The sequence below is a fragment of the Lissotriton vulgaris genome, chromosome 1_1 (genome assembly GCF_964263255.1).
Source record: "Lissotriton vulgaris chromosome 1_1, aLisVul1.2, whole genome shotgun sequence".
NCBI classification, from domain to species: Eukaryota; Metazoa; Chordata; class Amphibia; order Caudata; family Salamandridae; genus Lissotriton; species Lissotriton vulgaris.
In genome coordinates, this window is record NC_141685.1 from 60,567,538 (window position 1) to 60,585,417 (window position 17,880).

The following is a 17,880-nucleotide window of genomic DNA, read 5'->3' on the forward strand; positions in this document are numbered from 1 at the left end:
CTCACCACCCCTGCAGTGTCTTCAGAGGAGCCACCATGGCTGCTGCTCCTCTGAAGGAACAGAGAGCGCAACAGGGCCAGCAGAGATCTCTAACAAGTCGGGTGACCCTTTGGACTTTAAATCAAACCCATAGTCTTGATAATTGACAAACAGGGGAGTGGAGAAAAGAGAGAGTTAATTAGAATGTTGCCTATATGTGATTTCTTGTATGTGAATAAGTAAATGACAAGATGCTGCTGTGTTCCTTACCTTAACGCAGCCTTTTTTTAAAAACCTGCTATATATGGCGCATTGGTTTATCTCTGCAAGTTCAGCTGAACAAGTTACTGGTTATGTTAAATTATGTCATACTGGATTGCGGTCTAGAAAACATACAAGGACCAAACGCTTCAGCTTGACAAAGCAAGGGAGTTCAGTGCTGCCTCTATGTTCAGTGTAGTACCGGGGCCACGGGATAGGCAGCGGCTACTGGGTTGAGGTCACTTTCCTTTGATGTCATGTGACTCTCAAGTTAGCGAGGGCGAGCAGTCACAATATTCTCAGCTTTGTCATGTCGACCAGCTTGAACTCCGAGCTCAACAATAGATCAACAGACTCGATTTAATAAATGTCCAGCACACTGCTTATCTTGCCAAGACACAGGACTTTTAAAAACTCTTTTTATTGAACTTGTGCTCAATCGATGGTGTTGACAACGAAAATACGGTGCACATTAGTGAGAGTGATTAGAACGAAAGGGCAAAGTCTGCAAATATGGAGTGAGTAACGTAGCTTGGCTTGTCCTGACACTCCCTGGCCAAATCCCACTACATAAAACTAGATCGCAAAGATGGTACATATTTAACTTTCACTACTTCATTACGCGTCACATGGCCCGGTAGCTCTACCATCCCTCCCATATCTTTTCCCATTTACAAGGGCAGCCCCTGCTGAGATACACCCTGTGTCCACCCGTTGATCAAGATCTGCTTCCCAATCCTCCACCCTGGGGGTGAGCTGGCTCCCCAACCTCGTGCAATATTACTCTTGCCAACCGCCGAAGCCAGGGTCGTTCATATTCTGCGAATACTATGCCATGTCACCTCACTCGTGATATTCAGGAGGGGCCATTTGGCCCCCATGGGGATCGCTAGTCCCATGACCTGGGACATTATTCTCATGATCTCTACCCAGTAGCATTGAATTACCGGACAACTCCACACCACGTTAAAAAAAGCCCCCCCCCACATTCCCTTTCGCAGAGAGGTGGCCGCCCGCCCTATTCGGTGCAACAAAGCTCTGGAGTAGAGGGTCCTATGTAGGATCTGTAGTTAAATTAGACCAGAACGAGTTCTAGTTGCCACCTCCCTGGCACCCTGAATGGCCTCAACCCAATCGCCATCGCCAAGTGTGCCTAGATCCCTCTGCCACACATCCCTCCGCGTCCCCAAGGGATCCAGGGAATTGTAGATCAACTTCCTATAGATGGTTGAGATTGCTTTTTCGGTCAGGGGATTGGTTAGCAGCTGGTCCTCCAAGTGGGTTGCTTCAGGCAACTGCTCCCCTTCCCGGATGTGACCTTGCAGAGCGTGACCCACCTGCAAATGTCAGAACCATTTTTAGTCACCTAATTTATACTTTTGTTGTAGGATCGTGAAGAACACAAGCGCCTGTCCCCTCCACACATCGCCCGGCAGCTCTAAGCTAATCAATCCTCATTTTGTGAAGCCCTGCAATACTCCCGCTGCACTTAAGAGATCACCACCATACAGTGGAGTAATTTCAGTCAGCTTACCTTCTCAGCCTAAATACCTGGTAGCCTCTCTCCACACCCTTACCAATGTTTGGGTATGGGTAGGTAGGGTGCACTCATGCTTTCTTCGATACAGCACCGGGGTGGGGTAACCTCTCTTGCCCATGGCCAATCTATCTACCCGGTAACCAGGTTCCTCACGGTCCGCAAAAACCCAGTTGTTGACTGCCACCAGCTGCGTGGCCCAGTAATACTTGAGAATGCTCCGGACCGCCAGTCCACCTTAATAAACTCCCCTCTGCAACTTACTCAGCGTGACGTGCCACCATCCCACAACAGGAGCCGAAGTTCTCAGTCTACCTTTTGAAAGAAAATGTCCGGTGGGATCTTTAAGGACATTTTTTGTATGATGTACGTGAGACCCTGGAGGTTTATTTATTTATAAAGTTTGTAAAGCGCCTGGTTACACTAGCTAGTGTTTCCCGCGCTGAGTAGAACCAAGATGACTCAATTACTGATGTTCTTTTTGTGCCGAGCAGCCCGAAGTCCTAGTTCTAATCTTTGGAGAACAGGATGGTTTTCAGCTCTTTACGGAATGCTGCCTCTGACGTCTCCAAGTGGAGCTTCTGTGGCAGTCTGTTCCACTGTGTAGCTGTCATGACACGGAAGAAGTGCTCCCCCATTCTTACTCTGTTAAATTTAGGGACCTGGACCTGCCCCGTCCCACTTGATCTCAGCTGTCGGGTAGGGTGGTATAGGTTGAACAGGTTATGAAGATATTTGGGGCCTTTCCTCTGTAGGATTCGATGGCCTACACAGAGGGCTTTAAATATCACACGTTCCCTGATTGGCAGCCAGTGCAGTGTTTTGAGTGCTTTCTTAGCGGAAGCTCTCTTAGGTAACATCAAGATCAGACGGGCAGCCGCATTTTGTATGCGTTGCAGCCTCTGTATACACTTCGCACTGGCTCCCAAATACAGGACATTCCCATAGTCTAATCTAACAGTAATTAGGGCATGGACCATGGTTTTCCTGGCAGGGAGTGGCAGAAGGTCCAGTGTTTTTCTGAGGACCCTCAATATTCCAAAACAGGTGCCTGCCACTTGTTTGGTCTGGTGCTCGAACGAGATCTTATTATCGAGCCAGACCCCCAGGTTCTTCACTGGATTGCTGGGTGTGGGTAGGGGGCCCAGCGTGGAAGGCCACCATGCCGAAGTCCACACTGAAGGAGCCCTACCCACAATCAGCACCTTCGTCTTGTTTCCATTCAGCTTGAGGCAGTTGTCTGCCATCCAGGCGGCAAGTTCCTGCATATAAGCGGTGAAGTTAATGGCACACTGCTCCTTTGGCTGTGTCAGAGTCACGACCAGTTGCGTGTCGTCTGCATAGGACACTACTTCCACCCCAAATCTGTCTGTAATATCCGCTACAGGTGCAACATACAGATTGAAGAGGGTTGGACTCAAACTGGATCCCTGTGGTACTCCCTGTTTCAGGCTGATCTCTTTGGACTGAAAGGGTCCCTGTGCCACTTGGAAACTGCGTTCTGACAGAAAGGACTCCAGCCAGTCCCAAGCTTTACCCCCTACTCCTCCCCTTTTCAGACACTGTAGCAGTGTGTGATGGGCCACAGTGTCAAATGCGGCACTAAGATCGAGTAAGATCAGAGCCGCTGTTTGGCCTTCGTCCGCATATTTCCGTAGGGTCTCAGTTGATAATAGTAGTGCTGACTCAGTCGAATGGAGGGTACGGAAACCCGACTGGGTGGGATGAAGCAGGTTATTAGCCTCAATATGAGCTGAAAGCTGATTATTAACTGCCTTTTCCGTGATCTTTGCGAAATATGGTAGTAGTGAAATGGGGCGCAAGTTCTCAAGCTGTTCCCTGCTAATGTTAGGTTTTTTCCTCAAAGGGAGGACCACTGCCTCCTTCCAAGTTTTAGGCACCTGTCCCGATTCAAAAGAGAGCTTATCACTTTAAATAGGGCCACCCGGCCCAGTAAGGAGAGCCAGAGCGCCTGCCAGTTTGGGGTATCCCAGCGACACGGGTCTAATTTCGGAAGCATGTTCCTGCCTGTGGCTCTCTTGTAATGAACACGCCCAAATATTTTGTTTGAAATCTATTTTTAATTTGTAGGTAAAGAATAGAACACAGGTCCTGATGTACACAGCGTTAAGCCCACAACCCTATTTAGGCCCGGCAGCGTACTGTTAGAGTGTCTCCAAGAGTATGGAGAAGCAGTAGCAAAGTAGCTTGAACACAGCATGTCGCCTACAACCCTCGTTGGGCCGGCCGCGTGACACATTATGTATAGCAATATTGGTCTATTGTGGGAAGTCGCAGGACCCTTTAAAAACAACCACACTAAGAACACTGGCAAGAGGCCCATAAGAAGTGAGCAGTGATGAGTAGACAGAAAAGTGTCAGATAGAGAAGAGGTAGTAGGAAAGACAGATTACGCCCAAATATTTAAAGCCATGTAGTGCCACCCGAGCTGTGCACCTAGAGTGCAGCCGCAGGGTCCCTGCCTCCAGCAGTTATATTAAGGACTTCTTCCAATTGATCTCCAAATATGTGAAAAATTTGTAGGATTCGTTCACTCGAGAAGACTTGTTATGTGTCATATAGCAAAACGTCAGCGTAGAGGGAGATTCTCTCATCCCACTACTGATCAACTGGCGTACCTACGCATGTGTGAAGAGCATAGCAGACAAGGAACATCCCTGTTGGAGGGAAAAGACTCAGGAGACTGTATTATTGATGCGCATGCACGCTAGAGGGGCCACAAACAAGAGCTTGACAGCAGCGCCACTGGTTCAGCAAAGGAATCCCCTGTTGCGTGTGGTACTCCATTAAGGTGTCAGAGATTTAAGCGCATTCCCTGGTGTGGCATAAAGCCCCATTGATCAGGATGAACCACTGTTGCAATTACTGTCCGCATGCAGATCGCCAGGGCGTTCGCAAGGACCTTAGTCTCAATATTAAGCGGGGAGATACGTCTTTAAGACCCACACTCAGTTGCTGGTTCGTCCTTTTTGGGATGACCGCCTCCTCAGACGTTCTTTGGTCCTCCGGGAGAGACCCTTATTTTCAGGCAGTCTGAACCATACTCTGGAGGTACTCCCTGATTTTATCCATCATGCTTTTATATAATTCTAAGGGGAGCTCATCAGGCCCTGTTGCTTGCCCTGTTTGCAAGGTTCTTATTGTCTAATTTATTTAGTCTATTGTCAGGTCTTGGTCTAGTGTGTCTCGGTCCTCATTCGTTAGCATTGGCAGGGTCAGGTCTTTCAGGAAGTCTCTCCCAGTATTTCCGTCCCATTGTTGTCAGTGTCCTCAAGGATCCAGTTCCGTCCTTTGTCTTGTCTCTCTAACCATGTAAGCAACTCATTGGCTTTATCACCAACATCATAGAGACCATTCTGGGTAGCCAGCGCATGAGTGCCCGCTATTTTCCATTAGTGCTCTTAATGTGTGCTGCTTCAGTTGATGGTGTAATGGGAGAGAAACTGATTCCCCACTTGCCAACCGAACCTCCAGGAAAGCACATTCCCTGTCCTGAGCCTCGCACTTCAATTTACGTTCCTTCGGCATTCCCCCAATCAAGGCTTGTGTCTGGCCTCGAATCACTGCCTTGAATTCATCCTATAGCACGCAAGCTGATTCAGCAGGCCGCCCGTTCTCCTTAAAATAGAAGTCTGCTCCATATCTCATACAAGCTTTGAACGTCTTGTTTTATAAATATCATGGATCAACCCTTGGGGGTAGCATGAAGTCCACAACCGGACCATCGAGTTGCACCTCCACCAGCGAATGGTCTGTGATTCCCACTGCTATGTGTGTAGTGGCACTAAAATCAACTTTATGGACAGTCTGGGTGAAAAGATAGTGCAGGCATGCCAGACTACCATGTGCTGCAGACAGGTGCGTCCGGTTCTGATCCCCTCTTCCCCTCTAGGGGCATTTAGGAGTATCATGAATATAGTATAGGTGCAGTTCTGTCACTCCAGTCACCCCAATGCGTGTATGCTCTGTCGTAAGCGTCTTACCCTTTCACAGGATGAGTCAGTCTTGTCTGGGTCTCTGTCCTGTTTCCCGCCACTTTAACGGCACGCCCAAACACTCTCGAGAGCACTGACCCACCAGCAGGCTTTTGTGGAGTGCTTTTGTCCTGGAGGTAGTGCTGCATTCAGTAGGGCACCCACTCTGTCTTTTCTTTGCAGTTGCCTGAAGATCAGCAGTCCCAAGGTGGCAGTCACACCTGGCCTGTCGGTAAGTGCAGCTCCTCTGGAGGCCCCACCGTCAGCAATTGAGCCCACACTGTGGCCGGCTGGACAAGCGTAAGCTCATACAGGGTGTTCGACACTGGAGTAAGTGTAGTCCCTCATGGGCCTCTGACACAGAGTAGTCCGGAATTCAGCCACTAAAAGCCCAACTCAGGCTTTTAGGAAGCCAGTAGATTCAGACCCTGTTGTGTTAGGAATTTGGCAAATGCAACCTTGAACGGGCCGGTTGGCAGCACACAATCGTCCAACTGGGCCTCAACAATCACGTTGTCGTAGAGTATTATCTTCTGCCCTGAACTGTTGGGAGAGTCTTGCGGGTGGAGGTTTGGGGTGTCCCTTAGACTAGCGGTTTACTCTGTTGCACTCTCACATTACATTTATCCTACGCACACCAATGCCCTAAACACGCACTTGATGTTAGTGCAAAGTCTGGGCACAGGTATAGAAATGGAGCATTATATGGGTGTGTCAGTAAGACGCCACTCCAATGACCATGATGCAAAGATCACATCAGGCTATTGATCCTTACAACAGGGTGCATTGCCACCACTGCTCTAGATGTTAAACCCATGACAGTCCTCTGCCTTAAATAAGGGCACAATTGGTGTGACCCCCCAGGTCACAGGACCGGTCCAAGACCTCTCATAGTCACTTGTTAGAAGTTGCACAGTGCTGGAGTGGCAGAAAAATCTCATGTAATTGTTGTTTTTTAGGTCAAGCATCGAGAGACCTATTGTTGCCCGTATTTCGGAATGTAGACACGGGAGGGGCACGAGCGCAGATTTGACCTCGTGGGCGCGCACAACGCCGTGCCCCTCTCATGCCTCATATTCCCGTGCGCACACAGCCAGCCCCCACACCCCTGCACACACACCACACAGGCACACATACACACGCTGCCGCCCCCCCACCACACACACACATACACGCAGGCAGGCACACACACAGGTACAACACACGCAGGCACATACAAGCGCATCCCCCCCCCCCCGGGCTTACATACACACACAAACGCGCACACACACACTCCCAACCCCACTCACCGGGCCCACGCAGGGCTTCCATCACTGGGGGGGCGGGCACCGTCAATGTACCCCGACGCCCCCCTCACCGGCTCCTCTCGTCCTGTTCCTCCGTGTCCAGACTCCGCAGCCTGCTCCGTTGTTTCTCCGCCCCTTCAGGACAGTTCGTGCGTGTCACGCCTCTCCTTTCTCCCGGCCGGAAATCCTATTTGCGTGTCAGGCCTCGTTTTCATCACGCATTTTTTTTGTTTTGTTGCTGACTTGTTTAAAACTGCGCTTTGTCTTTAATATGACGCACTTGCGCCTTTTCTTTCTTTTCTTGTGCACTCTCAAGTTCGTAATGGTACTATACTGACTGCGTCGGGTTTGAGGCTCGGAAATTAGATTGTGAAATCCTTTTATTCACGTTTTCCCTTCCTACTCAGATTTTCATTTCTAATCTCGGGGCCCTGCTTTTGGTTTGCTTTCTGCTCCTAGATATGCAGAGACAGGGTTTGCCTCGAGGGCTGATGTCACCGCCGTCTCCGGAAACGAAACTGAACTGTCCCGCAACTGTGTATATAATATTGGCAGTCGTTCTGCGCACTCGGTATTGCGGTCTTCGGCATGGGTAAGAAAAGACCTTCGGGGAGCGGTGCGCTGGCAGCGGGCGCGCTTTCCAATCTGCCCTCCTCATCTCTGTGATTCTATTCGGCTGGGGAATGCCAGCTGAGCCGGTGTCCCCAGGAGTTTAGTGGTATTCGTCAGGTGAGCTGAAGCCTGCGCCATGTGGCTGTGGTGCTGAGCGACGTCAGAGTGGCCCTGGGTGCCACACAAGAGGCTGGAGCACTTCTGACTGGAAAACGGAGTAAGTGGCTGATGGCTAACAATATATGTATTTTTTATATGAAACGAAAACTTAAAACATCTTCTGTCTGGGAGTTCTATACACTTTGGCGATTTTACAACGTTGCATTTTTAGAGGGGCTAGCCATATCTTTACATTCACTAAAAGTGTTCTTTTTTTCACTTCTGGCGTTAGCCAATATCTTCTGATGTTACCAAAATTATATACGTAATATACTTACAGGAGTTTTCGGCCAGCTCTCTCCATTCAACGGTCTGTTGTTGTGTCATTCACATATTTTTTTGTCTTGGTTTTGGAAACGCAGTTTAATCCATTTGAGCCATATTTATGTTGTCACTGGTTAGGGAATGAACTGCTTTTTGGTGGGACGTGCGATGTTTGTGCTATTCACATTAAACGTGTTCTATACTTGCTTTAGGTGATCAGCCTTAACCTGTTGGTTTCTTTTGCTCTGTAGCCTTCATCCATTGATGTGCGATATTGTCAAACTCCTCTTGTGTTGATTGACTGGAGTATTTCATTATCCGTTTTGTGCCTTGTTTTTCTTATGCCCCCTGCCCCCTCTATTCCCTCCCTAATGCCGTCGTCTCTTCCCCTCCGTGGTTTTCGCTACCAGACCTGCAAAAGCCCCTCATTCCTCCTTCCCTGGCGCTTTTTCCCATGTACCTTGCTCTTTCTCCAGCCAGTCACAGCCCTTATTCCTTCCCTCCATCACTCCTTATTTCCACTTGTTTCCTCCTTATTCTACCTCCCTTCTCTCCCACAAGCTTCTCATTAGTGCCTCTGCGCCATGGTATATACTTTTCGACTTACAAATACAAAGCTGTGTATACTGAAGGCTCCCTTGCTTCAACGCACACCTCTTTGTTTCTATGTCTTATGAAAGACACCCTCTCACCCCCTCACCCCCTCACACCATCACCCTCACACACCCTCAACCTCACACGCCCTCAACCTCACCCCCCTCACCCTCACAATCCCACACCCTCACACACCCTCACCCTCCCCTCATCCACCCCCTCACACACCCCCTCCCCCTCACACACACCCTTACCCACACACACACACCCTCACCCACACTCACCCTCACACACACCCTCACACACACCCTCACCCTCACACACCCTCTCACCCTCACACACCCCCTCACACACCCCCTCACCCTCGCATACCCCCTCACCCTCACACCCCCTCACCCTCACATCTACTCACCCTCACATCTACTCACCCTCACACCCCCTCACCCTCACACCCCCGCACCCTCACACCTACTCACCCTCAATCCCCCTCACCCTCACACCCCCTCACCCACCCTCACCCTCACATCCCCTCACCCTCACCCCTGTTGCCCTCAACCCTGTCACCCTCACCCTCCCTCACACACCCCCCTTCACCCCCACACCTCTCACCCTTACACCCCCTCACCCGCACACCCCCTCACCCACACACCCTCCCTCACATTCACACACCCTCCCTCACCCTCACACCCCCTCACACCCTCACACCCCCTCACACCCCCCTCACACCCCCTCGCCATCACACCATCACACCCCCTCACCATCACACTCCTCACCATCACACACCCTCACCATCACATCCCCTCACACCCCCTCACCCTCACCCCCCCTCACCCTCACACCCCCTCACCCCCCTCACCCTCACACCCCCTCACCCTCACAACCCCCTCACCCTCTCAACCCCCTCACCCTCACAACCCCCTCAACCTCGCAACCCCTCACCCTCGCACCCATTCACCCTCAAACCCCCTCACCCTCAAACACCCTCACCCTCAAACATCCTCACTCTCACACACCCTCACCCACCCTCACCCCCCACACCCCCCACACCCTCACTCACCCTCAACAGAATAGCATAACAAAACATAGCATAGCATAACAAAACACAGCTTAGCATAACAAAAAAAGCATAGGATAGCAAAACATAGCATAGCATAACAAAACAAAGCATAGGATAGAAAAACAAAACATAGCATAACAAAACAAAGCATAGGATAGCAAAACAAAACATAGCATAACAAAACAAAGCATAGGATAGCAAAACAAAACATAGCATAGCATAACAAAAAAAGCATAGGATAGCAAAACATAGCATAGCATAACAAAAAAAGCATAGGATAGCAAAACATAGCATAGCATAACAAAACAAAGCATAGGATAGCAAAACAAAACATAGCATAGCATAACAAAAAAAAGCATAGCATAGCTATCAAAAATCAAAACAGGATAGTAAAACATAGCATAGCAAAACAAAACATAGGATAGCAAAACAAAACATAGCATAGCATACAGCATCAATCAACACACCACAGCATCACTCAGGGGCACTCCAACATCACTATGCGCTACCACAGCATCACTGAACGCCACAGCATCACTCGTTCGCCATCACAACATCACTCAGCGCCACCAAAACATCAATCTGTGCAACTCTTCAACAAAAACTGGTTCAAATATGTTCTCTCAATGTTTGAAGCTTTATTACAAATGTAACAAACAGATGTTAATATTTCACTTCTGTTCTTGGATTTTCGTCACAATAAAAAACACTCAACATAATCTTCACAAAAGTTATTTACAAAAGTTTAAGCTATTGCCATTATAAATTGCAATAACTTTTATTTAAGTATGAATTATTTAAAAAAAGTAAGACATTGTTATTTGTAATACTAATACAACTAAGTCACGTAAATACAACACATATTGCATTACAAATGCTATAGGTGTCTCATTTGCAAAAGTTATAACTATTGGTATTGTAAATGACAAAACTATTAATTTCGCTATTTAAAAAAAAAACATAAATAAAAAATGTGTCAATTACAAAACCAATAGCTCAAACCTTTCTAATGCGAGACCTATTGCATTGCAAATGCTTGTTTACTTTGTGGTGGTTTTACCCCAGCAACGTCCAGTTACAAGTTTGACGCCATGGACTGGGCAGTTGCCACGAGGAACAGATTCTTCTGCCTGTCAAAGCACATGCCATTCACTATTTCATAGTGTTTTTCTGCTTTTATTTACCACTTGTTTTAAGCAGATGGTAGATTGGGGGGGGGGGGAGATAGGTGAAGCAGGGGAGAGAAGAGGAAAGCATTTTCTAACAGACGGAGTAAGGTAAATTTTATTTTCATGAATAAAAAAAATCTTAAGATTACTGCATTCTTAAAGGAAACACACCAATTTAAATACAGACCAACAATTTTAAAATTTCAAAAAATCCAAATTAGTTTTATTACATATCATAAACACAATTTATAGACATTTCACCAGACTGTCATCTTTCCAGGACTTAATATAAATTGATATGATGTGAGGTCATATAAATAGTCCTAAATGTTGTCCTTAATTATCTTAGACTTCCAGATTTCCTGTGGGCAACTCACAAGTATCCAACTTCTTTTTAACATGTATTAAAAATGTTGTAAAATTGGCGTTCATCTTAATAACCGTTGGTCTAAAACAAACTACCATGGCATGTCTGCAGGTAGGAACACCTCTGTCAATGAAGCAGTTTTTCAAATATCGTTTTCTTTCCGCCATCATTACTACACATATACAAACAAAATGCAAAATACGTTTGTCCCATAGGTTGCATACTCTGCACATAGTCGGCTTAGATGGTCTCAGCCAGGGCACTACATGTTTTAAGCCAGGTAAGTTGCCAAATCGTGCTTTCATAAAGGTGTTTTTGGTTTGTAGAGACCATGGTATTTCTAAATATGGTTGGACCTTAAGACTTGTATATTCCTGGACCAACATCCATGCGTGGGATCTCTTAATAAGCAGTTCTTTGTCTTTTAAAAAAAAAGTTGAGATCACGAACAATATTTATGAAAAGAGTCGGAACAGACCAAGCAATAAGAAGGAGTGCCGGAAAAATTGTCCGTCCTCTCTCTCTACCGAACTGCCTACTGGAATTCTCAAATACTTTTCAAACCAGACCACTAAGGATCTGGAGCAAAATCAAAACATCCAAATAAAAACAAAAGAAGGAAAAAAGGAACACCTGGATACCATTAGTATCATAGGACAAGAAGTAATTGAACAAACTCAAACCATCCAAATAAAAGAGGAAGAAAAAAAAGAAATCTTGGAAACAATTAACAAAACAGGGTAAGAGGAATCATCAAACAATCAAACTTGGCCCCAATCAAATACTAACAGCATAATTATAAAATCAGAAAAATCCAATGACCAAGAAAACCAAGAACATCAGGAATTCGACTTAACTTGCCCCGACATAAGCCTAAAAGATCTAGTCTTCAGTAGGGCACATCAAAAGGAAATCCAGAACAATACTCCACGAAAACAGCCAGATTCTGAAATTTCTCTCTCGTGAACTCCGAATTTTCTCATGCAAAAATCTATAGATCACACCACTGAGCAAACTACAGTATCCAAAGCACTGCTTATTCTAGAAAGAATCCTATAATCAGTCCTTTCTCATTTAGGGAACATCCTGGAAAATACAGACCAGACGTTAGATACCCAAATAGGAAAAAAAAAGGAATAAACAACAATCAAAACTGCCAATAGATGGTGAAGACGACAAACGAGTAACAGGGGACAAAGGGCCTACCAAACAAGTGCCAAAACTGACAACAGCACCCTTCTCAACAAAGGTCGACATGGCTTCACAAACTGGTCAAAGTAAACAAAAAGAGAAAAAAGAAAAGAACAAGTATAATCAACATATTCATTGAGAAAACTCTTTAGGGAGCAAAAAGAGTCCAAATCGATGGTACAGACTATAATATACTATCCATTATTTAATAAAACAAAAAACAAAAAGAGCTAAATGCGACAAATCAAGAAAGATTAGAAACTCCAAAAAAGACATCAATAGGCGCATCTCCGCATCCAGCAACTACATAAATTAGGAGAACAAATGTCAACTAGCGTAAGCGGATAAAGAAAAGAAAAAATAGAAGGATTGAAAGGCAAAAGGAACGAAAAACAAGATTTCCAGAAACAACACCAATTATCAATGCAAAAACAAGCGAACATCAGATATGTAATAACTCGACCGAACAAAGGCAACAGTATACGACCTCAAAGGCGCAAGCAGTGCTTTCCCAACCTCTAAATCCTATTACCCCAATATTTGTCCCTAGGAATACAGATAAAGAATTAAAGACGCAAAAGGAAAGCCAACAACAAACCCCATTGATGAGGCATGTGCCTTCCAAATCACAGGTAAATTATAACTGTAGAGTGGAAATTACAGACCTCTTTCCCTCGGGCAAGGACCCCCTAAATAGGGAAAGAATAATAAATTTGCTTCAACGGATACAACCCCTACAGGTGCTCGCAAGAAATGACATAAAATTAGTCTCCTTCCCAGATGATAACAAAATTAAATTAGCTGTTGCAGAATTCTGGTCACCAGTCATCCCAGCAATAATATTTAAAGAAAAAGAGACCCTTCATAAACTAGGATTCGACGTGGCCCCTGTAAAGGTGGAAACCGGCTCGACACCAGAATGCCATCTAGTCAAACATCATTATTCAGTAGCATCCCGGCATACAAATAATAGCTGGTTAAATCCTTACAAAGATGACATTTTTGTTTCAATTAACAACGGACAAAGACGAAGCTAGGTCAAGAATAACCAATCTCAGCAAATAGTCCCAATGGACAACTCATGGGTTTGGATCGCAGAAATCCTTAATAATAAAAAAACGGGTCCCGAAATCAAGCGCCTTTTTTAGCCACGGTCTAACCATCTGTTCCTGGAACATCGCAGGAAAATCTCAAGAAAAACTAGCAATAATTTCCCAAGACCGTCCAGGGATCGTGGCACTACAAGAAACTTGGGCAACCACAAACTTCGATTTCCCCGACTACTTTGTGTATGATATATCACAGAACCGGTTAACCATACTGGCATGCACTACCTTTAAGGCCCTATCGGACGCAGCTCCCAGGTTCATCTCTTCGGCCTTGTCCCGTCACATTCCTGCCAGAGCCCTTCGTTCAGCATCTTTAAATCTCCTTGAGGTCCCCAGATTCAAAAGGAAAAAGCACGGTGGCCTGAGTTTTTCTGTCCTCGCTCCCGCCACCTGGAACTCCCTACCCCCCTCTCTCCTTCTCTGCCAAAAGTACGACAGTTTCCGTACACTTCTAAAAACTCTGCTTTTTCAAGCGGCATATGTCTAATCCCCCACCCTGGATCAACGCTATGTATATCAATGAGCGCCAAGAAACCGATGGTGATAGTGCGCGTTATAAATAATTTTAATAGAATAATAGAATAGAACCATGGGCACGCAAAAGGAGGGATCGCTATCCTCCTATCTGAAGACTATCATTGGGATCAGGAAATTATTCCAACACATTCTAAGAACTTTCAATGTTTAAAAATCAAAATAGGGACTGATAACACCAGAAGCTCGACCAAAATGCTTATCTGTAACGTTTATATTCTCCCGGGAGAAAAAATGGATGCATTATCGATAAATATTTTCGAGGATATTGAAAAGGTGGTAGAAGATCAGAATTTCCCGCTGATGCTCCTTATAGGAGACCTAAATGGGCAAATCTCTAATGATTTATTAGAAACATGGGATTCAGGAGAAAAAAATGAGGCTCAGGCAATACCCATTCCTCAATTTCCCTCAGAATGTAAACCAAATAAGAGAGGGAAAATCATTTTTGCATCACTCGTTACTCTCAAAGGAGTACTTCTAAATGGCAATATAGAAGGTGACATCCCAGCTTCCTTTACAAGAAAGGGAGGATTCAGTGCATCAATCCTTGACTATATGATCTGCAGTCCAGGCCTTTTTGCTCTAGCCCATCAACTTAATATAAAGTTCGAGAAAGGAAGTGACCACGCTATTCTTCAATTAACAACAGGTATAACATTGAAACAAACAACTCCAGTACATATAATGGAACTGCACAGAACAGCTCTCATAAATTCAGTCCAAGGTCGGCTAGCGTGGAACCCTAAAACCTTCGAAAAAATCACCCAAACAATTGAGAATTCAAATTTACTTTCAATTAATCACAACATAAACCCAATATTAAATTTTGAGGCAGTTGCCAAGAATCTTGTTCAACTACTACAGAAGAGTGGAAAACAAAGAATGATAAAAACACAAGGCAACAAAAGATTGACGTCAGATCCCAAGGCAAGGGAATTAAACAAATTAATTAGGGCGCAATTCCTGTATTTCTCTGACACCAGAAAACAGGAAATCAATAAACTAAAAAACTATTGCAGAAGACAAAAATTAAAAGAAAATCAAATCTTACAGGATAAAAAATGGATAGACCTACAGATAGCAGCAAAAAGACAAGACAAACGTACATATTGGACAATAATAGCACAAGAAACAGGAACAAAAAAAATGTTAAAATAAAATCCTGTCCCACCTTCAGACTGGGAAACATATTTAACTAATTTATACAAAGTAAACCAAGTCTCCAACTGCGACACAGTAATGCAAATCGATATAGGACAGGATAAAGTCATAAACATTGAGCCACTAGCACCTTCCTTAGTAGAACATTACATAAAAAAGGCAAGAAGCTCGGCTGCAATGGGCCCAGACCAAATCCCGATTATGGTCTTAAAGAACAAATCAAAAGAGTGGAGTAACTTTTTAACATGCACGTATAACCACATAATTAGTACAGGGGAAACTCCAAAGTCCTGGAAGGGAAGCATAGTAATCCCAATTCATAAGAAAGGTTTGAGACTGCTCCCCGGGAACTACCGACAAATAGCTCTCCTAGATGCAACCGGGAAGATTTTTGCTGCCGTACTTCTAGATCATCTAAAAGAATGGGCACACTCAACCGGCTCCATTCCACTCTACCAAGCAGGATTCAGACCCAAACACTCAGTCAGAGATAATATTGCAGTACTTCAAACAATATTAGAAAAATACGTGGTAAAAAAATCGCAGGTAGTATATGCAGTATTTGTAGACTTTATCACTGCCTTCGACAAGGTCGATCGAGTCAAACTTTGGATCAAACTACAGAAAATGGGAATACCACAACATCTTCTCCATTTAATAACATCATTGTACTCTGGGACTTGGTGCCAAGTTCAAATGGGGAGGGAGAAGGGTCTAACCTCCCCATTTCCAACTCCAAATGGCCTGCGACAGGGGTGTCTCTTAGCCCCCCTATTATTCTCCTTATATTTGAGCGATCTACCAGAAACTCTTAATGAGGTCAATAACTTTCCGCCGAAGATTGCTTCCACCAAAATTAATTCACTGCCTGATGTACGCCGATGATGTAGTAATCTTGGATCTGACTCCCTTTGGTCTCCAACGAAACCTCATGGCACTCACCACATATACAGATGAAAACTATTTAATCCCAAATACCACTAAAACAAAAATGTTACCATTTAAAGGAAAGAAGACTTATTGCAAATATAACTGGCTACTAGGAGGTAATCCATTGGAAATTGTTAAAGAATATATATATCTTGGAAGAACATTTACTCAGACTTTGCGCAACCAGCCTCATTTGCAAAAAATGGGACATAAAGCAGATGCCCATACAGGGGCTCTCCAAAGACTTTACTCATCCACTGGTCGAAGAAAATTCTCCTGCTTGCTCCAGGTTTATAATGCGGAAATTCCAGCAGTTTTATCATTTGCAATAGAACATATCCCAACAAAAGAATGGTCTCAAATGGATATCAAAGAAGGGAAAATCCTGCGGAAGTTAATCAGGATGCCGCAAGCAGTTCCGGTTCAAGCTCTCAGGCTAGAACTATCGTTAGTTAATTCCTATGCCAGAGGGATCATAAACATAATTAGATGGGCATATAACCTGGCTCACGCAGATCCAGGAACACTTAGAGCACTGTTAAAAATAGAGTCACTGGAGCAAGACTATCCAAAGTATATATTTGGAAAAAACCTAAGTAATGCTTTTAAACATCAGTTTCTCTAGAAATGTTAACATCTTGGACACCAGCCCAGCTGAAAGTCTGCTTTAACTCCAAGGGTAGGCATGGAACTGGATATTCAACACTGCTCCAGGCTCTCAATGTACAAACAGTACGCGGACACAATAGTTTTTAAAAAAACGCAACCATATATCTTTTTTAATCTAAATCATGGAGTAAGGCGAGCTATTCTTCAAGTACGGCTAAGAATATTACCGCTGAAATCATACACTTTTAAGTGGTCATCAAATCAAGGAGAGACAAATCTCTGTGACTTATGTAAAGGTGGGGTGCAAGATCTAGAACATGTTCTGTTTGTATGTCCAAGCGAGATTGTTGTAGCAGCTAGGAACAGATACATTACCCCGATCAAAATAAAATGTTTATTAGGGAAAGAGAGCGGTAGGAGTCATGACGGTCGGCAGGCTTGTCAGGTTTAAGGAGCAAATTTATCAATGCTTCGTGCAGGGACTGCGGGAATCGCCCGGTGTCGAAAGACTCATTATGCATGGCCTCCAGATGCTGTTCCAGGATGTCAGCGAACGATTTGTAGAACGAGGCCAGGGGACTTGTCACTAGGTAAGCTGTTGATGGCTGCCAATATTTCTACCCTGGAGAATGGCTCATCAAGAAATGTTCGGTGGTAGTCTTCGAGCCAGACTAGGACGAAGGACTCAAAATATTGGTCGAACTCCTCCTGTGGCAAGGGAGTGCCGGCACAATAGAAGTGAGAATAAAAGTCGAGAAAACGAGATTTAATATCTTCCGGAGAGGTGGTCCTGTCCAGGCTCCATCACTGAGAGCAGTTATATAGGAGTAAGCATGAGCGAATTTTGCGGATCTCGCGTTCGCGAATTTTGCGGATTTGCGGATTCGCAATCCGCAAAATCCGCGAATTCCCGCGAATTTGCGGATTTTTTTTTTTTTTTTGTGTTCGCCCGTGTTTCTGCCAGTTCGCGAGGGTTTTTACAATTTCGCAATTTGCGAACTTACCTGTCGGGTCGCAAGTTTTGCGAACTTGTTGTTTCTACGTGTCCAGCCTGTTTGGGACA

At 45.1% G+C, this 17,880-nt stretch overlaps 2 protein-coding genes across 2 annotated transcripts in view; one reads left to right on the forward strand and one right to left on the reverse strand.

The window, feature by feature from the left end:
- Window positions 1–17,880, reverse strand: part of LOC147737261 (uncharacterized) — a 365,313-nt gene that overhangs the window by 277,277 nt on the left and 70,156 nt on the right. The window lies entirely within an intron of this gene.
- The window catches only part of LOC147737265 (uncharacterized), a 35,165-nt gene that overhangs the window by 10,554 nt on the left and 6,731 nt on the right, over window positions 1–17,880 (forward strand). Inside the window, exon 2 of the mRNA XM_086936771.1 lies at window positions 11,717–12,020. Within this exon, the coding sequence (XP_086792897.1) occupies window positions 11,717–12,020 (304 nt within the window). The remainder of the gene's footprint in view (window positions 1–11,716; window positions 12,021–17,880) is intronic.